Source organism: Hyperolius riggenbachi, chromosome 6 (assembly GCF_040937935.1).
Source record: "Hyperolius riggenbachi isolate aHypRig1 chromosome 6, aHypRig1.pri, whole genome shotgun sequence".
NCBI classification, from domain to species: Eukaryota; Metazoa; Chordata; class Amphibia; order Anura; family Hyperoliidae; genus Hyperolius; species Hyperolius riggenbachi.
The window spans coordinates 243,093,487-243,117,704 of record NC_090651.1 but is presented as its reverse complement, the minus strand read 5'-3'; the positions used below and the strand labels follow the sequence as shown (position 1 = coordinate 243,117,704).

At 46.0% G+C, this 24,218-nt stretch overlaps 2 protein-coding genes across 2 annotated transcripts in view; both read right to left on the bottom strand.

Annotated features, from left to right (window-relative positions):
- Nucleotides 1-15,900, bottom strand: part of ILVBL (ilvB acetolactate synthase like) — a 64,783-nt gene extending 48,883 nt beyond the window's left edge. The window contains exons 1-4 of the mRNA XM_068242767.1: nt 15,759-15,900; nt 6,411-6,532; nt 4,181-4,382; nt 3,197-3,324 (exon numbers count right to left, since the gene is read on the bottom strand). Coding sequence (XP_068098868.1) covers nt 3,197-3,324; nt 4,181-4,382; nt 6,411-6,524 — 444 coding nt within the window. The 5' untranslated portion in view covers nt 6,525-6,532; nt 15,759-15,900. The remainder of the gene's footprint in view (nt 1-3,196; nt 3,325-4,180; nt 4,383-6,410; nt 6,533-15,758) is intronic.
- Nucleotides 6,921-8,357, bottom strand: LOC137522145 (general transcription factor II-I repeat domain-containing protein 2-like). The gene has a single exon (XM_068242175.1). It carries the CDS (start codon nt 8,355-8,357, stop codon nt 6,921-6,923), a length of 1,437 nt encoding a protein of 478 aa, XP_068098276.1.
- Nucleotides 15,901-24,218: the final 8,318 nt, after the last annotated feature.

Genomic DNA, 24,218 nt, shown 5'->3' with positions numbered 1-24,218 from the left:
ACCACCGAGGAAGTCAACCACCTACTGCAGACTTCCCATACCACTACTTCGCCCCTTGACCCCATCCCTTCTGATTTACTGCAGCCTCACTACCCTGTTCAACCTCTCCCTATCCACAGGCACCTTCCCCTCAGACTTCAAGCAGGCCACTGTAATACCCCTGCTCAAGAAACGCTCCCTCGACCCCTCGCTACCCTCTAACTACCGTCCTATCTCCCTCCTCCCCTTTGCCTCAAAACTCCTGGAGTGTCTGGTTCACAAACGCCTGACCTAGCACCTCAATGCCAACTCACTCCTAGACCCACTGCAATCTGGATTTCGGCCTGCCCACTCAACCGAAACTGCTCTCACCAAAATGGTCAATGACCTTGCCTTAGCTAAAGCTGAAGGTAAATACTCCATTCTCCTCCTCCTTGACCTTTCAGCAGCTTTTGACACAGTAGATCATCCCCTACTCCTCCAGTCCCTGGGCATTCACGATCTCGCCCTGTCCTGGCTTTCATCCTACCTCTCCAACCGCTCCTTCACGACTGCCTTCAATGAGTCCTCGTCCACCCCCAACCACCTCTCGGTGGGAGTCCCCCAAGGTTCGGTCCTTGGCCCCCTACTGTTCACGCTATACACATCCTCCATTGGCAAGGTTATCTCCTCCATGGGTTTTAACTATCATCTGTATGCAGATGACACCCAGATCTACCTCCACACCCCTGACATATCCACCACTACCATGGACAAGGTCTCCTCCTGCCTATCAGCCATCTCCTCCTGGATGTCCGCTAGGTTCCTGAAACTAAATCTAGACAAAACGGAATTTATGATCTTCCCACCCCGGCCATCCACGAACCTCCCAGATGTGCATGTCACTGTTAACCACACTACAATTCGCCCTACCTCTCAAGCCTGTTGTCTGGGTGTCACCCTGGACTCCGCACTCTCCTTCACTTCCCACATCTAAAACCTCACAAAGTCCTGCAACTTCCACCTTCGTAACATCTGTAAGATTCGCCCTTTCCTGACCTCTGCCACCACCAAACTCCTCATCCATGCCCTCATAATTTCCCGCTTTGACTACTGCAATGCCCTGCTGTCTGGTCTCCCTATGACCCGAACAGCCCCACTGCAGTCCATCATGAATGCGGCAGCCAGAATTATCCACTGTTCCCATCGCTCCACCACGGCAGATCCCCTCCTAGAATCCCTCCACTGGCTTCCTATCCAGTCCAGAATCAAATTCAAGATACTGTGTCTGACCTACATATCTGTCGACAAAACTTGTCCAACCTACATTTCCGATCTTACTCAGAGGTACACACCTAGCCGCTCACTCCGCTCTTCCAATGAACTTCGCCTAACCGCCCCCCGCATCACCCAGTCCCATGCACGCCTCCAGGACTTCTCAAGAGCTGCTCCAACACTATGGAACTCCCTACCTACACCCATTAGGGCAGCCCCCTCCTTCAACATCTTCAAGAAAGCCCTCAAAACTCACCTTTTCACTCTGGCCTACTACCCCTCACAAGTGCTCTAAACCTACAGCTGAACTCTGGTCCCCTACCGTTCGTGTCCTTACCTCTCCCTCTAGATTGTAAGCCTTTGGGCAGGGTCCTCCTCCTTTTGTGTCCTACCTGATCATGCACCTCCATTACTGTGAACCCATGCTATGCATCTGAGTGAACCTAACTTGCCTAATCTACATGCTCAATCCAATGACTAAGCATTACCTGGCACTCATACTGTGCCGTGTGATCTGGTTTTCTATTATTCCTGTATTGTCATATTGCTGTATGTCACCCCTAAATATTGACTGTAACCTAAATTAATGTTCAGCGCTGCGTAATATGTTGGCGCTTTATAAATACAATAAATAAATAAATAAATAATACCTGACATAAATAGAGCATTACGACATCAAACTGAGTCACCTTGAACATCAAGTTTATTGCTTAAAGAGGAACTCCAGTGAAAATAATGTAATAAAAAAGTGCTTCATTTTTACAATAATTATGTATAAATGGTTTAGTCAGTGTTTGCCCATTGTAAAATCCTTTAAATCCCTGATTTACATTCTAAAATTTATTACATGGTGCCATTTTACTGTTGGCAGGTAATGTAGCTGCTGCATTTTTTTGGGCAGTTGGAAACAGCTGTAAACAGCTATTTCCCACAATGCAGCAAGGTTCACAGACAGGAAACTGCCAAGAGTACATACTCAGAATTTCTTTGAGGGAGGGGTTTGACCACAATATCAGCCATACAGCGCCCCCTGATGGTCCGTTTGTGAAAAGGAATAGATTTCTCATGTAAAAGGGGGTATCAGCTACTGATTGGGAAAAAGTTCAATTCTTGGTCTGAGATTCTCTTTAAAAATACTCCATGATTCTCTGTTTTTCATATAACAAAGTATACTGTATTTCAAAACGACAGACAGATGCCTGACAAAGGCAATCAAATGTATTCACAATCAGATGCCCAAGTTCAAAGGACACTATTTGTATTCTCTAATCCAACCCAATGTGATGAATATGTTTCCCTCACCAAAGGGATTCCCATCATTAGGTCAGGTATATGCCTTGATAATTATTATCAAGGTACACCTGACATGACAGAGATGAGGAGGTTGCCATTGCCAACCTCACAATATGGGAAGGGGGGGGGGGGGGTGTAAGGTTAGTGTCTTGGTATTAATAGTTATCACCCTAGCCTAGTTGAACATATTTACCAAGCGAATGATTTTAGAAGAACAATTGGGCTTTAAATGTTTATTATAACATAAGTTTTGTCACCTTACACAAGTACACATATCTGAGAATGTTATAGCACAACAGTTCATGAATTATTGCAATTTACCTATTCTTTATAAAGCGCCAACATATTACGCAGCGCTGGACATTAGTTTAGGTTACAGACAATATTTAGGGGTGACATACTATTGATGAAAGTGCATTTAATTTAAGATTTGATAAGTGTAATTTATACACAAGATAAGCTACTGTATATGATGCAAAATTGCTGAACTACTGTTACATTTTGTAATTCAATATTATTCAAAATGATCTCTTCACTTCAGTCTGCAGCTAGCCATGTTATTCGATAACAATCAGAATGCTTGAGGAGTTGTTGTAACAGCTTGACAACAGTCTGTAGGATGAGCAGTTGCACCCAGAAAACCAGATCAAGAACTGGTTTATCTACCTACCTGTAAGAGAGTGGCAGCTGCCCCACCAATCAGCAACAGTGGTGACTCTGCCATCTGGGCATTTTTAATGGCGGTAACAGTGTTGGTTAAGCCAGGACCTGCCGTCACTGCAGCCACGCCCACAGTACCTGCAACAATACAGCAAAAAGTTATGCGAAATCTGCTGAAATGTTCAATTTCATCGACTTTCTAAAATGTTCTAAATAGTTAATATACATAAATGTAGATCCACTCTCTGGGTGGGCTGCATGTGCCTCAAGCATGCACCTGCTGCTTGTTATGTGAAACTCTGGCAAGGTCATCATTGAAATCCAAGTGATAGGTGATGCTTTTTGGGGAAAAGAAATGTGGCCAGCTACTTACCTGGGGCTTATTCAAGGTTTCTGAAGTCCTTGTGATCCCTTGTAGTCACTCTGCTCTGTTCCTCTGCTGTCCCCCTCTGAAAGCTGGCTGACTCGGCTAGTCACCGGTCACTGCGCATGCCAGGCTGCACGTGTCCTCAATTGTGCTCCCATGGCTGGGAGTGTTCTGTGCATGCACAATAGCAAATACTGTATTATGTCCTGCGCAAGCGCACAGATGGAGTGGGCACACAGCACGGGGCCGCACATGCAGTGTTCGGGGTGGGTGGTAGGACCCCAAGTCTTAATAGCTCCTATACCCCAGTTTGAGTATCTTGGCCTACTTCCTTCATGCGCTGTCTGCCCACACCTTACAATTCCAACATCACCAAGTCCACAACAATGTACCTTATTCCTCTGTCCAAAAACCTTACCATTTCAACACCTCTCTAGTACGAGTCCTCAGCAATGACAGGGATACTGACACAGGGCTGAACTATGCCTCTCTGCAGTAGTGAACACCCAACTAGAGTTTAACACAGCAGCTCGTAGAATCAGGAAAGCAACCGGCGGAAAACATTAAATTGGTTGCCCTGCAACGAAGTTTCAGAACAGTTGTTATAAATAACAGAAAATAGTTCACCTGAGAGTCTGGCCACGGCATCAGCAGCAAAGACAGCAGTGGCTTCATGCCTCGTGTCCACCACTCGTATTCCCAGTTTCTCACAGGCCACCAGGATGGGTGAAATGTGGCCGCCAACCAGTGTGAACACATATTGCACTCCGTGGGACTGTAAGACTTTAGCAACTACCTCTCCTCCATGACAAGAACTTTGAGCTTCCACCTGCAGTAAACAGTGGAGCAGAGAATTATGCATTCTGTTAGTTTTAAAACATTAAGAGAATTAAGAAAAATCATGGAAAAAATGCTTTGTTAATTAATAGGGTAAAATGTACTATTAAATGTATTAATCCACTCTTTATATCAATGATGTACTATTGATTTTGCCCCCCCCCCCCAAAAAAAAATAGAGGTCCCCCAGATGACTATTGTTTACAAATACCAGTTGTAATATCTCTGCATCTCTGTGTGAAAGCTACTCTCATGACTGGTAGATCAGGTCACATCACATCACTGCTCTGTGCTACACATTATTCTATAATGCAGAGGTGCCCACACTTTTTCGGCTCGTGAGCTACTTTTAAAAATTAGCAAGTCAAAGTGATCTACCTATGTACAATTTTAGGAGCACACTTGTATATACAGAATGGAAAATGTAGTTGGGTCGGGATCTACCATTAAGGCCTTCGCGATCTACCGGTAGATCGCGATCTACTTAATGGGCACCCCTGCTATAATGTAACCAGTGAACTCTACCCACATCTCCTATCTATTTGGGAAGATAACCATTTATTTCAATCACCATCAGGACTTTACATAGCAAAATGTAAAAGTACAACAGACATGTACCAAGCCTGACCTCGATTTCTCAAGCTGTGCTGTCTGCAGTTTTTGGTTTTCTTCTTCTCACTCACATGATCTCCACAATGCCTTTCACTTCCTCTTTAGTTTGACCTACTGTGTGCAGGTGTTCATATTTTACTGAACTGAGTTTTCAAGTGCGATTTCAATTTGACATTTTGAATGAATCTGAAAATTAATAATGTCTGCACTCACCAAAGAGATGGAAACCCCCTTATAATGGGAAAGGGGGTTACAGTAGCTCAGTGCCCCAACCAAACTAGCTTTTTCAGCACCAGGTTACCTTGACGCAGTGTCAAGAGATCCAATTATTGGGAAATAATATAGTACCAGGGGTTAGAAAGTTTAGTCCAAAGTCTGGCCTGGCTAGGGGTATAGGATATTGGTGATAAGCCTTTTACACACGCTATAAAATTCTCAACTGAGGCCATATCTGCCGAGAATCTAGCATCAGTATGGTGGCTCACTTGCGTCGTCGAGAGATCTGAAGTGCCATCATCTTGGCAGAGCCCACTGTTCTTTTGCTTACTCCTTCCACTCAGTCATAAGCCACACTGTTGTCCCTCCTCCCACTTCCATAACAACAGAATGTGTTGTTAGCCTATAGGCTAGCTACACATCTGTAGAGCTCTCAGCCCCGATTACCGATCTCTATGGGCAACAGTAAATGCACCTTTAAACAAGTGTATGGCTTTTAGGATTAGGTTATTATAGGCGCATTTTCATGGAAAAGATTAAAGGTGTCCATACACTGGCACATGGGGCAGCAGATCCAATCATCAAATAGATCCCTTTCTGATGACTGAATCAGATCAGAGAGGGATCTTTTGCTGCCACACATCTGCAGACAGATTGCATGCCTCTGCCTGCTGTCCACCCCACCCCTCCCCCGGTCTGCCCGGTGTAATAAGTTCCCCTGGCTGTGAAAAGTGTTGAACGGTCACCGATCCCCCTCCGGTATTGCCAGGGGCACATGTACCCTGTGACCCCGCCAAATGTACATACAGCAGGATCATGGGGTACAGACGCTCCCAGTGGCAATGTTGAAAGTCACAGGACACAGAAGGGGTGCGCCTGCAACACTCTGCACCGCCTAGGAGGTACACATTTGGGGGGGGGGGGGGGGGGGGGAGGGGGGAAGGGAGACTGGCAGGGGGCCTATCCATCTGCTGTGCACCCGACCAAGCCATTTTGTAGCATCAATCTCTGGTGCATCTGCCAAATAGCTATGCCGCAAATAGAGTACTGTATGGGCAACTTAAGAAAGGCCTGAGCTAGGGCGTCAGGCCTAATATTCATAAACAAAACAAATAAACAAGCCACACGCCTAAACTGGCGATTTAAACATCTGCTTTTAGATGTGCTTGTCAGCAGCTGGCAGGTATCTCACCTTATGGAAGAGCTGGTAAATCACCCCCAAGCGATGCCCCAACCATAGCAGCACAGTAGTCACCAACACTCCAAGAACAGCCCCAACGGTCTGGATGCAGCAACAATCTTCCATCGGAAACCCTGTAAGGTACGGCATAAATCACACAACAAATGCAAATTAAAAGTCTGGGAGTAGCGATCCATTTTAGTATTTTTCACCATTCGCTCACAGTTGAATTTTAGCAGTAATACAATCAAGAATCGGTTGAGCTGGTAGCTTTGTACATCAATAAAAATGTCCAAAAATTTATCAGAAATTTGGTGGCATGATTACTGTATATCTAAATCAGAGGTGTCCAAACTTTTTTCAAAGAGGGCCAGATTGGATGAAGTGAACATGCCGGAGGGCCGAACATTTTTCCGAACATTCTTTGAACAATTACAATTAAATGCAAATGAATTATTTTGCATAAAAGCTGAGTTTTCAAAATGTATTTGAAATAAATTAAAAAAAAAAAACTTACCTGCACTAATGGGAAGGGTGAAACTGAGATCTGTGCTGCAGCAAACAGGCTTGGTCCGGTACAAAGGCAGTGGTTTTGATGCGCAAAATGTCACGCAGATGAGAGTCACTTAGTCTTGTCCTCACACGATTCTTGTTGAAGTTCATGGCAGAGAATGTCTTCTCACACAAATATGTTGAGCCAAACAAGCTCAGCATTTTCTTAGCCTGTGTTCGAATCTCCTGAAACCTGCCCTTATCCAGTTGGCGGTAAAAGTTCACAAGAGAGAGTTGTTGGTAACGACTGCGTAACTCGCTGTCACATTGCAGCTCAATGAGCTCAAGCTGCAGCTGTTCTGGAGCATCATCTGGGTCAACAGAGAATGGAGAGGAGAAAAGGCTGATCTCCTTTTCAATAGCTGCAAAATCTTGAAAGCGCCGTTTAAACTCTTCAGCCAGAGATGCGATGTCTGCTGCATACCTGCTCATTTGCACACTGATATTGTCCTGTGAAAAACTGTTCATTATTTCCTGCAATGCTGGGAAATGTATGGTATTGGCCTGTGTTTGTGACAAATGCCTTTGGAAAAGTTGCAGCTTTCTTCCAAATGCCTTGAGGTGTGAATAAAGCTGGTTCACCGCTGCATCTTTTCCCTGAAGACTCGTGTTTAGTACATTCAGATGACTTGTTATGTCAACTAGAAACCCCAAATCAGCCAGCCAAATAGGATCAGATAGTTCTCGCATCGGTTGTCCCTTTGTTTCCAAGAATTCTTTTATTTCCTTTCTGAGAGAGTTAAAACGCTGCAGCGCAGACCCTCGACTGAGCCATCTAACATCGTTGTGATATAAAACATCTTCATATTCAGCATGGATGTCCAGTAGAAATTGTTTGAACTGACGGTGGTACAGAGCTTTAGCACGAATAAAATTAATAGTCTTTACAACCGGTTTCATAACATGATCATATTTGAAATATTTAGCACAGAGAACTTGTTGATGAATGATACAATGGAGTTTAATAGCTTCACCTCCTTCTTCAATAACCTTGTTACAGATTAGGGTTGATAAGCCACTTCGTTCACCAGCCATAGCAGGTGCCCCATCAGTAATAATCCCAGAAACTTTGTTCCAGGGCAGTTTCATGTCATCTATTGCAGAACTAACAGCAACAAATAAATCTTTTCCTCTAGTTTGGTCCTTAAGGCTCTGGAGGTCAAGTAGCTCTTCAGTCACATTTATTTCATCGTCCACCCCTCTCAAAAAAATCAGCAACTGAGCTGTGTCAGATAGGTCTGTGCTTTCATCACAGGCTATTGAAAAGAAGTCAAAAACCTCTCCTTTGGACATCAACTGTCTCTTAATATCTGATGATATGTCTTCAATTCTGCGTGCTACAGTGTTACGAGCCAGGCATATATTGGCAAACTCTTGCTTTTTCTCAGGACAGATATTTTCAACCATTTTCATAACGCACTCTTTAATAAAATCACCCTCAGTAAAAGACTTGCTATTTTTAGCAATTAACAATGCCACATCATAGCTTGCCCTTGTGGCATTTTCATTTGACTCACGGGCTCTTGTGAAAAATCGCTGTTGTGACGTTAAAACTGCTTCAAGTTGCTTTAACTTTTCGCTGCGGTCACGCCCTGTTAGTTTGTCATATGTGCTGCTATGCTTTGTCTGGTAGTGTCTTTTGATATTAAATTCTTTATAAACGGCCACAGTCTCTTGACATATCAGACAAACACAGTTATTCCTTATTTCTGTGAAAAAAAAATCCACTTTCCACCTTTCCTGGAAACGGCGGCCCTCACTGTCAACTTTCCTTTTCTTACTTGTAGTAGCCATTTTTTAAATTGGACAGAAGGGGCAGGGTGAAGGATGCAGTGTTGTTTGAACTTGGCAGGTTTAAGTATTACTTGCTTTCACAACTAGGCCTACCCCTGTCCAGCTCCCGATATCCAAGCACATTAAATTGCTGTCTCACAGTCTTCTGTTCAACTGGCTGTCTCTCTGGCTCCTGTCTCAGCTCACGTCACTCTGCAGTACTCCTGACCCCCTCCTTTCTCCTTTCCTTTGACCTTGAGGCTCTCAGTGCTGGCAGTCCGTCCACTGTGTCACAGGCGCCGGCATATGACGTCACACGCCTCTGTGACTTCTCTGTCTGTAACCCTCGCCTGTGCCCGCCCCTGTGCCCGCCCCTCCAGCTGTGCTCTGTGAGAAGGGGGTGTGTATACCCTCGCCGCCGTCACCCGCCCCTCCACTCAGCCGCGTCACACCGCCACGCCCCACACCACGCTGATGCGGCCAGAACGCGCCAATGATGCGGCCAGAATGCGGCCAATGATGCGGCCAGAATGCGGACAATGATGCGGCCAGAATGCGGACAATGATGCGGCCAGAACGCGGCCAATGATGCGGCCAGAATGCGGCCCATGATGCGGCCAGAATAGCGGCGGACGGGCCGCATTGCCTAAAACAGTGATGGCTGTCCAAAGGGCCACATCTAACTGCCCGGCGGGCCGCGAATGGCCCGCGGGCCGGACTTTGGACATTCCTGATCTAAATGATCAAAAACCAACAATCCTTTCAGACATTTGTCCCCCTATCCTATATGACATCCAAACAAATAGTCTATTGTCCTAAATGCCATCAAAATGTATTATTATTACAAGAGGATAAAAAAAGTGTGTACATTTCCACATTTAACCCACAGACTGTATATACTGTATATCTAAGTTACTAAATTTGCTATTAATATTAAATAAACACGCAACTCCAGCAAGTTCCATGTTGCTTCTAGGATCGGCTAAGCGCTGGGCAGATGACAACGAAAATCGGGATCAAAATGCAGGGTGTGTGTGCAACGGTTAACGACAGTTAGCGACCGCATCGATCGCACCGTCGGCTGTCCATTAATCTTAATGGACAGCGTTTAAACGACAAGCATCAAAGCAGTCGTTTCACGTCCCAGGACCGCCCATGTGAACCAGCCCTAAATCCTGGAGATGTGCCATCTTCACCCAATCCAGCCAAAAGTTGACATTTGAGGTGACTGCCATTCCATATACAAAGGGACCTAAAAGTCTGGTAATGGTAACAAAAATAGTGAACAATTATTGTGCTGTACCAGTGAGTGGGAAGCACACCATGGTAATAGTGAGCATATACAGTATATGGCAGCTTTTCCCTACAGGTGTTCACAGATATCCTTTTGCTCCCAAAAAAAGCACATTGGACTTTCTACCTAGGACATCCTGATAGTGAGATCTGGTCTGTAGATAGTGATGTCATCATGGCCGATTAGCAGAACGTAAACCCCATCACAGAGTGCTCTAACCTTGGCTGGCAAATCACAGCCTCAGCCATCAGTACATCCGCTATGGCACTACCCGTTTACCTTCCATCTTCTTTTGGAAGATAGGCAGTGACATCACTTCAGCTGGCCATACACTGTTCAGTTACAATTCAATTCTGTTTTCAGACGATATTATGATTGATTTCTTTACAATCCACTAAAGAACAATACTGCGAATCGGTCTTTAGATTGATTGTATTATTGATCACAAACGTTTAAATTCACTTCAATTTCCAATCTGCCATTTTTTTACTCAAATGTCTAATTGGGCAAAAAAAAAAAAAAATAAATAAATAAAAAAAAATTGTACAGTGTGTGGCTAGATTTAGGCTATGTTCACAGAGACACATTGCAGTGCATAGCCTGGAGGGGGGAAAAAAAAAAAGAGGCTGAATGCAATGGGGGGGGGGGGGGGGGGGGGGGGGGAATTTAGTTTTTTTTTACCAGTATATACATTGGGGACAAAAACCTGCACTTACTTAAAGTGGACCCGATCTCTTGCACAGCATACAATAAAAAGTATTTATTCAACATATAGTTGCTGAAAAGATCCACTGCAGCTTTGAATATAATGCAGGAGCACTGCCAAGGCAGCTCTCCCAACACAGTAAACACGGAGGCTTAACACTTTCAGTGCTCCCTGCACAGTGAAACCAAAAATTGTAAACTTCAGTTCATTTAGGATTTTTATAAATTGTAATGAAGAAATGGTTTTCTCCATAAAGGTTATCATGCAGTGGCTACTGTTTTACAGCAAAGAGGAAATTTTGAGTTTAGTTCCATTTTAAGATAATTCTGTAGTAAAAAGGGGGAAAAAAGGGGGGGGGGGGGATGGAGGTATAGGTTGCCATCCCTATTTATTTTTACAAAATGCCTCATGCACCCAGTAAAGTTAGCCCTGACTAGTTCTGTGTCTGCAACTCAGAGGACTAGATATGGAAGCCTATATTCCGCTCTCATTGCAGTATCATATGCATTTTCTGCAGCCATATCACCAATGGATAAAATCTGATTGGTTGCAAGACGATTCATGGACATGCTATTGAAGTTCCTTCTCATAAATAAAAAAAGGATTTTGATGCATGAACAACAATAGTAATGATGAGGTTTTTTTTTTGTTAAATCTACTCAATACTAAACAAGCACTGGAAATTACAGCACATTCCTCCTGTGTGAAGACCAATGAAACTCCTTCAAGTCTGCAAAACTGAAAAAGCAAATAAAAACATTGACATAAAAGGATGTTCTCATTAAACCACCTCACATTATTCACTTGTTAAAGTGGAGCACACCCAAAAAAATAAATAAATCAGCTTTGGGTAGGGTGTAGATAGATTAGTACCTCTGTCAGGTTTTTATTACTGTATGTATCACAAGGTCAGTAAAAACATGCCAGACTTTCTAACATCTCCTCACTCGCACCACAACATAAAAAGACTAAATTAACGGGGATGCTAGTAGTTCAAAAGGCTACCCAAAAAAAACGTGCACAAGCTCCTTCTTTCTACTAGGCCTGCGCAAATGGTACTCCCAATAGTACACCGAAGAAACGTATTCAACCTGCTACTCCGAATAGGTTTAGAGGGACCCAGGATTGCTTTAACCTCTTCCTGGAGGCTAACTGTAAACCTTCCCCATTAACGTTAACTCCTTTCAATAACCCCTTTCCCATAACCTTCTGACCATAATAACTAAACCAATCCTAGCCCTACCCTATCCCTTAATGGAAACCAGAGACGAATGCTTTGGCACAAAATAAATATATCCCCCGATAGATTTTACAAAACAAATGTTATACCTGGTATTTTCGCCTCTCTGGTGTACCGGTTTTTGTGTTTTTTTTAGTAAAACTACATGCAAAACACAGTTCATCAGAAAAGCATATTATTTAGTGGGCTGTGTGCAAAATGAAATCACCATTTCTAAAAAACCTCTTATGACTAACAAATATAGATTAAAAAAAGTTTTCTCAATATACCCTTACATTAGCAGCTCCTTCCATCTCATCACAACTCTCTGTGATGCTGTGAATATGAAGAACAGGAAAGCAGAGCCAGAAGGGGGCAGGCTTGGGCTTGAAAAGACATCAGAGAAGACAGACTCAGCTATAATGATTCCTGAGCAAAGCCAGACTGAATGCTCAGTCAGGGATTTTATCAGGGCTGATAATAAGCAGGCTGAGCAGTGAAGGATTAAACAGAGAGCAGGGTAGGTGTTTTCCTCGAATGTTCCCACTGATATATATGGTAAAATACATGAGGGTGCTTCATCTCTAGTTCACTTTAACTCTCCTATCTACACCTAAACCTAACTAATAGTCATCTTTTGTGCCTTCATCTTTTTTTGTCTTCAGTACTGGGTACCCAATCTTTCCTTCTCTAATCATAGATGCAGTTGCAGCCAAATGCTATCACTCAATCCGCCTGCACCAAAGCATTGCCATTTTATAAATAACCCATGTTTGTTTTGTTATTTTAGGGCCGGGACACATTATCATATTCCTTTGCAATGCAGGTAGCCATGCGTTCTGCACAAACATGTCCTCTGCGTTGCAAAAGCTAACCCCATTCAACAAAACTGAATTATTAATATTTATATATGTCAGCGCTTTACAGAGTGTACAGTCATGTCACCAACTGTCCATCAGAGCGGCTCACAAATCAAATCACTACTACTGAATGAGACAACTCCCAGGGCTCGCTACATGATAGCCGCTGCTCAGCGGCATCCCCCCGCCTGCTTCGATCAGGAAATCCCGTTCAAAGAACGGGATTTCCTGGAGGGCTTCCCCCGTCGCCATGGCGACGGGGCGGGATGACGTCACCGACGTCGGGACGTCATTGGGAGTACCGATCCACCCCTCAGCGCTGCCTGGCACTGATTGGCCAGGCAGCGCACGGGCGACGGATAGCGGCGATCGAGCGCGGGGCAGCGGCGATCGGTGTGTTGACGCAGCTAGCAAAGTGCTAGCTGCGTGCAGCAAAAAAAAAAAAAAAAAAAAAAATTAAGCAAATCCGCCCAGTAGGGCCTGAGAAAACCTCCTGCGTGGGGTTACTACCAGGGAGATTAAAGATTATGGAGGAATTAACCTTCTTGGCGGTATGGACGAGCTCAGCTCGTCCATGTACGCCAAGGAGGATTGCTCAGCCCCTGGAGGGTCTTTTTACTTACTTTTTTTTTCAGAACATGTAGCTAGCACTTTGCTAGCTACATGTTCTGTCCGACCGCCGCGATGCGCAGATAAAGGGGCTGTCCCCCCCGAAATGCCCAGCGCAGCCTGGCAAATCACCGCCAGGCTGCGCAATGGGAAGGATCGGAGCTCCCCATGATGTCATGTCCAATCATCACCATGGCGACGGGAGAAGAGACAATAGGAAGTACCCTTCTCGCGGGATCTCGGATGCGCAAGTATGGCCGGCGGGGATTGGGAGGGTGGATGCGGACGGCATAGCGTACTGCTGTAGCTAGCAATACGCTAGCTACAGCAAGCGGAAAAAAAAATATTTAACAAAAAGGGTAATGCGTACTTATGTACGCATTACCCAGAATGCCAGGGAGGTTAATTTGGGGACTGATTGTGTTACTAAAACTTCCAACAAGAGTTTACAAGTTATAGAAGGACCCTTTTCCACAAGCCGTTGATAGGCAGAGAAAAGACTTATGAACTCTCACAACTGCTGGCTGCTGCCTGGCAACTGCTCGCTGTTGCTTGGTAAATGCTCACTGAGCACGCAGTTCAGACGCATGTGCAAAAGAGCCCTGCTTTCACAGTGGGAGGTTACAGGCGCAGGTTAGAGCAGCCTGTAACGCAGCCCAACTCACAGTAATGAAAAATCAATGGGCTGTTCACAGTGCCCACGTTGCGCTACAGTGTAACGCTGGACGTTCAAAGAAAGTGCAGCATGCTGTGCGTTATAGGTGGTTTTTGCTGCGTTAGACTGTTTGCACATGCTCAGTAAGGAGAGAGTATTATTCCTAGCCACATGGCTAATTAATATTCACTGCACTGTAGCGTTGTCCAGCTCATGAACAATTCGGATCTTTGGATCTTTTTTGTGAGTTGAATCATCCGGATCACCACAATGTAGGATTCGGTTCACAGTGGATGTCTGGAAGAAACAGGAACTGCAGCTTCTGTGCACAAGCACAATCTTCCTGCTGCATCTCTCCCTTCCCCATTAGCACCCTCAATGTGCCTTCATTCTGCACCTCTCACTCTGCTGCACCCCTGCTTCCCTAGTAAAATGATTCAAATATTCGGTTCAAAGATCCGGATCTTTTCAATGATCCGATTCAAATCATCCGCATCATTGAAAAGATCTAGACTTCCCAGGATAGTACCAAGAGCCTCATAAAGCGGCTCAATGTGCTGTCCAATTTCAACACCACCATGCGTTGCGTTAGGGGCACATTATGCGACCTTAACGTCCCCTAAACCGCAACGTCTTGGTGTGAAGAAGGCCTAAAAGTCCTCTTACATGTAAAGTGTGGATTACTATGCCTGACCTCAAGCCAGAGCAGGATTTCTGGAAAGTTCACCTAGGCGCAGCACAAGATAGCTGCTGCCAAAGGGTTTGGCTGGAGATGAAAGATAAGACTGCAGATGGGAAGCTACACATGGGAGAGTATAGCTGCTATATACGAAAAAAGCAGGTTTTCCCACATACATACACACATGGGCCTATATGCAATTACAATGTTCTCATGAATTTTCTCCTAGGTGATATTTCACAACTTGTCAATAAAATGCCATTTAAACCACCAGCAGGAAAGAAAATACTCAAAATAATTTTGCTAGTTCTTTACACATACTTTTTGGTACTTTTTCAATTTCAGAGTACTGAAAATGTGTTTTAAACAGAACAAGAAAAATGATCTAGGAGAAAACTCAGAAGAAAGGGGGAATTGCATAAGGGCCCATGGTGTGCATAAAACACATGCAGAAAAACACCACATAAAACTGACTGACAACTGTGCTCTCAGCCTGATACAAGATGGTTACTAAGATAGATCCAGTCAAAAACAAGTGGCTACTGGCAACAAACTATACTTTGGACTTCAGGGACAAGTCGCTGAAAACTGGCAGAGCCAGGCATTTAGATCTACTAAATGTGTTTTCCTCTCGTGCTATCGGAAACGGGCGTAGGGGCTGAACTGGAACTTTGCTCAGGGCTTATCAGATAACAAGCAATGGAAACATGTGAGGGCTCCCCGGCTCAGTAATTAATAGTATATCAATAACAATAGTACTATGATCTGTACAAAAGCGAACGCGTGCGTGTGTAAAAAGTTCCAGCAATGTACAAGCTATTTAGATTGTTCCCCCACAATACACAAAGTCCAGCATTGTATCCCCTCCCCGGCATCTGATGAGAGGACAGTGTCACTGCAGTGCTTTGCCTGGGACTCTGCATGCAGAGCAGACTGATCTGTACACACAGGGCAATGCACGCGGCTGTGCAGTAGGGTAACAGAACGTCCACTGTGCAGCAGGACTCACTCACCTGCAGGGAAGGAACAACACGATCCTAGTTGCTAGTAGTCCTCCTTGGTGCTTATGCTTCTGTCTTATTCTTGTCTTTCTCGTGCATAAATAAAGGAGAGTCACAGTCATTCACTTCCTCTCTCCTGATCTTTACCCAGAGATCCTCTCTGGCTGTGTGAGATGGTGGTCACGTGATCCAGCAGCTGTCAGGCTGGACCTGGAAGCTCAATGACGAAGCTTTGCATTGACAGTGCGAGCTTTGTATGACTGCATTGTACTCTGGTGTGTGACTGCACTGTACTAGTGTGTGAGTGCAAAGGTGTGTTACTGCACTGTACTCTGGACTGTTGGTGTGTGACTGTACACAGGTGTGTGGCTGCACTGTACTCTGGTGTGTGACTGTACACAGATGTGTGGCTGCACTGTACACTGGAGTGTGACTGTACACTGGTGTGTGGCTGCACTGTACACTGGAGTGTGACAGCACTGTACTCTGGTGTGTGACTGTACACAGGTGTGTGACTGTACACAGGTGTGTGGCTGCACTGTACACTGGAGTGTGACTGTACACTGGTGTGTGGCTGCACTGTACACTGGAGTGTGACAGCACTGTACTCTGGTGTGTGACTGTACACGGGTGTGTAACTGTACAAGGGTGTGTGGCTGCACTGTACTCTGGTGTGTGACAGCACTGTACTCTGGTGTGTGACTGCACTGTACACTGGAGTGTGACTGCACTGTACTCTGGTGTGTGACTGTACGCCGATGTGTGGCTGCACTGTACACTGGAGTGTGACTGTACACTGGTGTGTGGTACCACAGGCATTTGACTGCACTGTACACTGGAGTGTGACTGTACACTGGTGTGTGGTACCACAGGCGTGTGACTGCACTGTACACTGGTTTGTGACTGTACACAGGTGTGTGACAGCACTGTACACTGGTGTGTGTCTGCACTGTTCTCTGGTGTGTGACTGTTCACAGGTGTGTGTGGCTGCACTGTACACTGGAGTGTGACTGTACACAGGTGTGTGACAGCACTGTACACTGGTGTGTGGCTGCACTGTACTCTGGTGTGTGACTGTACACAGGTGTGTGGCTGCACTGTACTCTGGAGTGTGACTGTACACAGGTGTGTGGCTGCACTGTACACTGGAGTGTGACTGTACACAGGTGTGTGACAGCACTGTACTCTGGTGTGTGACAGCACTGTACACAGGTGGGTGGCTGCACTGTACTCTGGTGTGTGACTGTACACCGGTGTGTGGCTGCACTGTACACTGTAGTGTGACAGCACTGTACGCTGGTGTGTGACTGTACACAGGTGTGTGGCTGCACTGTACTCTGGTGTGTGACTGTACACCGGTGTGTGGCTGCACTGTACACTGGAGTGTGACTGTACACTGGTGTGTGGTACCACAGGCGTGTGACTGCACTGTACTCTGATTTGTGACTGTACACAGGTGTGTGACAGCACTGTACACTGGTGTGTGGCTGCACTGTTCTCTAGTGTGTGACTGTTCACAGGTGTGTGACTGCACTGTACTGTGGTGTGTGACAGCACTGTACACTGGTGTGAGGCTGCACTGTTCTCTAGTGTGTGACTGTTCACAGGTGTGTGACTGCACTGTACTGTGGTGTGTGACAGCACTGTACTCTGGTGTGTGACTGTACACGGGTGTGTGACTGTACACTGGTGTGTGGCTGCACTGTACACTGGAGTGTGACAGCACTGTACTCTGGTGTGTGACTGTACACGGGTGTGTAACTGTACAAGGGTGTGTGGCTGCACTGTACTCTGGTGTGTGACAGCACTGTACTCTGGTGTGTGACTGCACTGTACACTGGAGTGTGACTGCACTGTACTCTGGTGTGTGACTGTACGCCGATGTGTGGCTGCACTGTACACTGGAGTGTGACTGTACACTGGTGTGTGGTACCACAGGCATTTGACTGCACTGTACACTGGAGTGTGACTGTACACTGGTGTGTGGTACCACAGGCGTGTGACTGCACTGTACACTGGTTTGTGACTGTACACAGGTGTGTGACAGCACTGTACACTGGTGTGTGTCTGCACTGTTCTCTGGTGTGTGACTGTTCACAGGTGTGTGTGGCTGCACTGTACACTGGAGTGTGACTGTACACAGGTGTGTGACAGCACTGTACACTGGTGTGTGGCTGCACTGTACTCTGGTGTGTGACTGTACACAGGTGTGTGGCTGCACTGTACTCTGGAGTGTGACTGTACACAGGTGTGTGGCTGCACTGTACACTGGAGTGTGACTGTACACAGGTGTGTGACAGCACTGTACTCTGGTGTGTGACAGCACTGTACACAGGTGGGTGGCTGCACTGTACTCTGGTGTGTGACTGTACACCGGTGTGTGGCTGCACTGTACACTGTAGTGTGACAGCACTGTACGCTGGTGTGTGACTGTACACAGGTGTGTGGCTGCACTGTACTCTGGTGTGTGACTGTACACCGGTGTGTGGCTGCACTGTACACTGGAGTGTGACTGTACACTGGTGTGTGGTACCACAGGCGTGTGACTGCACTGTACTCTGATTTGTGACTGTACACAGGTGTGTGACAGCACTGTACACTGGTGTGTGGCTGCACTGTTCTCTAGTGTGTGACTGTTCACAGGTGTGTGACTGCACTGTACTGTGGTGTGTGACAGCACTGTACACTGGTGTGAGGCTGCACTGTTCTCTAGTGTGTGACTGTTCACAGGTGTGTGACTGCACTGTACTGTGGTGTGTGACAGCACTGTACAGTCCTGCACAAGCTACATCTCTGACCTGGTCAGCAGATATACACCTGGCCGCCCACTTCGCTCCTCCAACAACCTCCTCTTAACCACCCCACGCATCTCGACTGCAGGACTTCACTAGAGCTGCCCCCATCCTGTGGAACTCTCTCCCACTGCCCATCAGGCTCGCTCCCACCTTCAAAAAAGCACTCAAAACTCACTTCTTCAAGGAGGCCTACATCAACTCAACACTGCCATAATCCTTTCTGCCAATAACTTCTTGCTGCACCCCCTCCTTTTGTGTCACCAAACCCTCCCTCCAGATTGTAAGCCTTTGGCAGGGCCCTCTCCCCTTGTGTATCATACATAACTGTGTGCACTTTACCCAGAATTTGGAACTTGTTACCACTACCACTCCAGTTTATGATCTGGCATTGTACTACTGTCTGCATTGTGTTGTGTATTTTTTTGCTATTACCTGTATCTATTGTCTATTACCTGTATTGTTCTGTCACCCCTGTTATTATTGTCTGTAACCTTATTTATTGTACAGCACTGCGTAATATGTCGGCACTATATAAATCTAATAAATAATAATAATAATACACGGGTGTGGGACTGTACACAGGTGTGTGGCTGCACTGTACACTGAAGTGTGACTGTACACAGGTGTGTGATTGCACTGTACTCTGGTGTGTGTGACTGCACTGTACACTGAAGTGTGACTGCACTGTACTCTGGTGTGTGACTGTACATGGGTGTGTGACTGTACACAGGTGTGTGGCTGCACTGTACACTGGAGTGTGACTTTACACAGGTGTGTGACTGCACTGTACACTGGAGTGTGACTGTACACAGGTGTGTGACTGCACTGTACTCTGGTGTGTGACTGCACTGTACTCTGGTGTGTGACTGTACACGGGTGTGTGACTGTACACAGGTGTGTGGCTGCACTGTTCACCGGCGTGTGACTGCACTGTACACTGGTTTGTGACTGTACACAGGTGTGTGACAGCACTGTTCTCTGGTGTGTGGCTGCACTGTACACTGGAGTGTGACTGTACACAGGTGTGTTACTGCACTGTACACTGGAGTGTGACTGCACTGTTCTCTGGTGTGTGGCTGCACTGTAAACTGGAGTGTGACTGTACACAGGTGTGTGGCTGCACTGTTCTCTGGTGTGTTACTGCACTGTACACTGGAGTGTGACTGCACTGTTCTCTGGTGTGTGGCTGCACTGTACACTGGAGTGTGACTGTACACAGGTGTGTTACTGCACTGTACACTGGAGTGTGACTGCACTGTTCTCTGGTGTGTGGCTGCACTGTAAACTGGAGTGTGACTGTACACAGGTGTGTGGCTGCACTGTTCTCTGGTGTGTGGCTGCACTGTACACTGGAGTGTGACTGTACACAGGTGTCTGATTAAACTGTACTCTGGTGTGTGAATGCACTGTGTCAGGAATATAGCCGCTAGTTATGAGGCTGATAATGTTAACCTCCCTGCCGTTATAAAAAATTGCTGCGCACGGCAGGGAGGGTGTTTTTTGGCCTTTTTTTTTTTTTAGCATGTAGCTAGCCTAGCGCTAGCTACATGCTTCCCCCCGAATGCGCCGATCGCCGCCGGCGCATATACCCATCCGGAAATCCCGTTCTGAACGGGATTTCCAGGAGGGCTTCCCCCGTCGCCATGGCGACGGGCGCGATGACGTCACCGACGTCGTCGACGTCAGAGGGAGTCCCGAACCACCCCTCGACGCTGCCTGGCACTGATTGGCCAGGCAGCGCACGGGTCTCGGGGGGGGGGCACCCTCTGATGCGGCGGGTTGCGGCGAATCGGCGCGAAGCGGCGGCGATCGTAAGTTACACGCAGCTAGCAAAGTGCTAGCTGCGTGTAACAAAAAAAAATTATGCAAATCGGCCCAGCAGGGCCTGAGGAATCCTCCGTGGCAGGTTACCCCGAGCTGAGCTCGGGATAACCGGCAGGGAGGTTAAGGATAATAACAGAACATATTTCTGTCCTGTTTCTGTCTACTGGGTAAAACCTCAGATGTGTATTGTGCTTGGGAGTAATTGGTCACCTGGCCAGAGTAAACTGAAGTCTAATGTAATTCTGTATGTAGATGTCCATTACCTCTGCCCCATTGTCCAGCAGGGGAAACTGTGTCTACTGCTAATTAGCTGCCAATTGAGGAAGAATAGGCTGTTCGGCATGGCTTTTGAGTCTGGTGTCAGCCATTGTCCCATTATACAAGGCAAGCCTGCCAGAGTCTTGGGGACAGGGGGAAGCTGACACCTGAAGGTTTGAAATGTACATGACAGCCTACTGGAAATTGAATTATTGGTGGAGGTGCAAACGATACCCTGTAAATTACATCTATTGGAAGGGGGTTGGAAATCTCTGCAGACTTTATGGCCTGGAACCCACTGAAACCAGCAAACGCGAAACGCAACCGCTAGCGTTTTGTCTGAGCAGTTTGCAAGCGGATTCATGTGCGTTTTCGGGCGCATTTTGCAACATTGTATTTTTTTGCTCAGCGGTTGCGTAGCATTTTGCGTTTTTATCCTGATTGGTCCTGTGAAGTATTTTTCATTTTGTTACAGTGTGCTGAACCGCAAAACGCTAGCAAAACCGCTCAGTTTAGGTTTTGCTGAGCGTTTCCGCTAGCGTTTCAATACTTTACATTGAAGTGCTAACGCTCCCAAAATGCTGCACGTCCTGCGTTTGCGTTTTCTAGGAAACGCAAACGCTCCTGTGGAAGTTGCCCCATCCATTAACATTAGCCCAGCGTTTTGCGCAGCGTTTTGCAAGCGTATCGCAGCGCTGCCAAAAGCGCTCCTGTGGGTTCCAGCCCTAAGGGCTGAGACAGGGAAGCTTTGATGCTAGGAAATAATGGGAGGAAGCCTTAATAAAGTTTTCACCTGGAGTTGAAAGCCTCACTTCACAATCTTTTGATGTATAGACTTTTACCTGGAAATGGAATATGTCTAAGATTTAATTAAAAACTAGTTCCTCCCCTCCCCAAGGAAGTTGCAGCCCCCAGGCGTATCTCTCAGTATAAAATAGCAGCTAGGATAACCACAACTTGTAGTTCTTGGAGGTAGTCCACACGGCTAGAACTAACCTGGTTCCTGACCAGAAGTGCGTACTCCCGCAACAACTCCAGATCGATACGCTGGTACGTTTATTTCCCCGTTTATTTTGGTAAGCAAAATCGCTTTGTGTGTATTTTTGTAACTTTTATCTTTGTAACTTTTTACTTTGTTTTTGTAATCTTTTGTGTATATTCTGTTCTGCATTGTTCCACCTTTTTCCCTGGAATATTAAACTATTATTTAATAAGCTTGACTTCTGCCGTACTAAACTAACACTCATAACCTAGAAGAGATTGAAATGTGTATAAGTCCATGCCTATTTGTATGCTTGAGCAACACTACCATATGAAATTGTAATTGCATTGTGTGTGGGGGCGTTTGTCATACGTTGGCCTAAAGCTCGCAGCTCACCCAACGTACGAAAAACGCCAGTGCGAGTAGCGACAGCAGAGTGGCTAACAGTATCGTTCGGAACGACTGTTAGTGGTTTTTTGCTTCACTACAGTGTAAGATTGCAACTGTGTGTGTGTGTGTGGGTGCGTGGCGTTCCTGTATTTGGCCTAAGCGCAAAGCTGACCCGAATACGAAAACGCGGAGTGCGCGCTGAGGACTCGACAGCAGAGTGGAAGTGTCTAGCGAACCGCTAGTGGTGGCAGTGAGAGGTGTTCTGAGGGGTCCCAGCCTTGTTTTAGCTTGACTAAGGCTGCTTCCCCTCTCGATCTGGTCAAACCCGCAGTCGGGAACCGTATACGCAGACGTGCCGTGGGCCGGTTCCTGACACACTGTACTGTACTCTGTGTGACTGCACTATACTCTGGTGTGTAACTGCATGGTGTATGACTGCACCCACTGTACACTGGTGTGTGACTGTACACTGGTGTCTGACTAAACTGTACTCTGGTGTGTGTTTGCACTGTACTCTGGTGTGTGAGTACACTGTACACTGGTGTGTTAGTGGTAGGGGCAGTTTTGGGTTCAGGAGGCAGACCCTGACCCAGTGCAAAATATACAATGGGGAGCATAGATGCATGAGCAGTTCAACATATTGTACAGGACAACCAGTGGACACTTCAAACAAACACACAGAACATTTATATCGTGCTTTTCTCCTGGGGGACTCAAAGCGCCAAAGCTGCAGCCACTAGGATGCGCTCTATAGGCAGTAGCAGTGTTAGGGAGACTTGCCCAAGGTCTCCTACTGAATAGGTGCAGACTTACTGAACAGGCCGAGCCAAGATTTGAACCCAGGTCTCCTGTGCCAGAGGCAAAGCCCTTAACCATTACACTATCCAGCCACTACTTATTGATCATATGTTATCACTCATCTTATCATATCTTAATTTCCAGGTTTGATGCAAAAGTTATGAATTGCTGTTACAAATATTTGGAAGTGTGATGCTTTTCAGAAATGATCAGCTAAACCTAGAACTTGCATTTGTTTTCTGTTCTCAAATATTTTCTGTGTTGCAAAACTGGCCACTCAGGTTGAACAGCAAGTTTTGCCTTATGTTTTTGTGAATTCCATGTTCAATAATATTATAAAGGAACTGGTAGCTTGTATGGAATGCACTGTTAAAATGGGTTGAAACTTTTTTTTTTAGAAAACCATTGTTTAACCTATTGTTAGATACAAGAGTATTAGTGCACTTCTCAGCCCCCCTCTTTTATGTATAAAACAATAATTACCTGATTGATCCTTCAGTGCTGTTGTGGCAGAGAGTGCCATGTCGAAGGGAGTTCTGCTAGAAATAAATGCTGTAAATGATCCCCAATAAACTGAAATCATTTGATTGTGCTGGGTGGAAGATTTTGTTCAAACAGCGGCAGGGTTGGGAGGGCATATCTAGCATTGTTTGATTTTGCCATGAGCGACGTGCGATGTTCGCAGTGGAGCTTCCACTCGCCTGACCGACGGGTGTCTACTCTCCACTGCCAGCCATTCCTTCACATCCATTTGTCCAGGGGAGAGGTCGCGCATGCTAGAGTTCAAACACTAGAGACCTCAAGTGATGTAAGATACATCCCACAATGCCCCTAGTGTTTAGGCTCAAGTGTACACAGGTACACTGGGAGAAAAGAGACAGGAAGGAGAGCCCAGAAGTGGAGAGAAGACTATCCTTTTTTCATTTTGCTTATCTGCATATATATAGTACATGTAATCAGATAGTGATAGCGATTGTATGGTTATTCAGGCAGATGGACTTTGATCTATGACCTGATGTTTCATGCATGTGCAAGATTCCTTGGCACAGTATACATCTGAACTGCTTCATTAATACCAAATGCAGCGGAGATCTGACAGTAATGGCCACATTTACACCGGTCATGTTTCCTAGATCCTATGCATCCATTTGTTTTCTGATTTTATAACAGAACTATAACAGGGCATCAGTCTATGAGAGGGATCACTTTGTGCCTCTCCTGGGGACAGCTCAGTGACAGAGCTGTCCCCTGTACAGCGCTGCAGTAGATCACGGCGCTGTACAAGTGATTTGGCCGTTTTTAAAAATGGTTTACAGCATGCCAGCTCTGATCGCGGCCGTCTTCCCATTCCACTGCAGTGAACATTCCCTGCTAATCTCGCGCATCGTAAGATGACGCACCAGTGTGTCCTGGAGGAATGAGGAA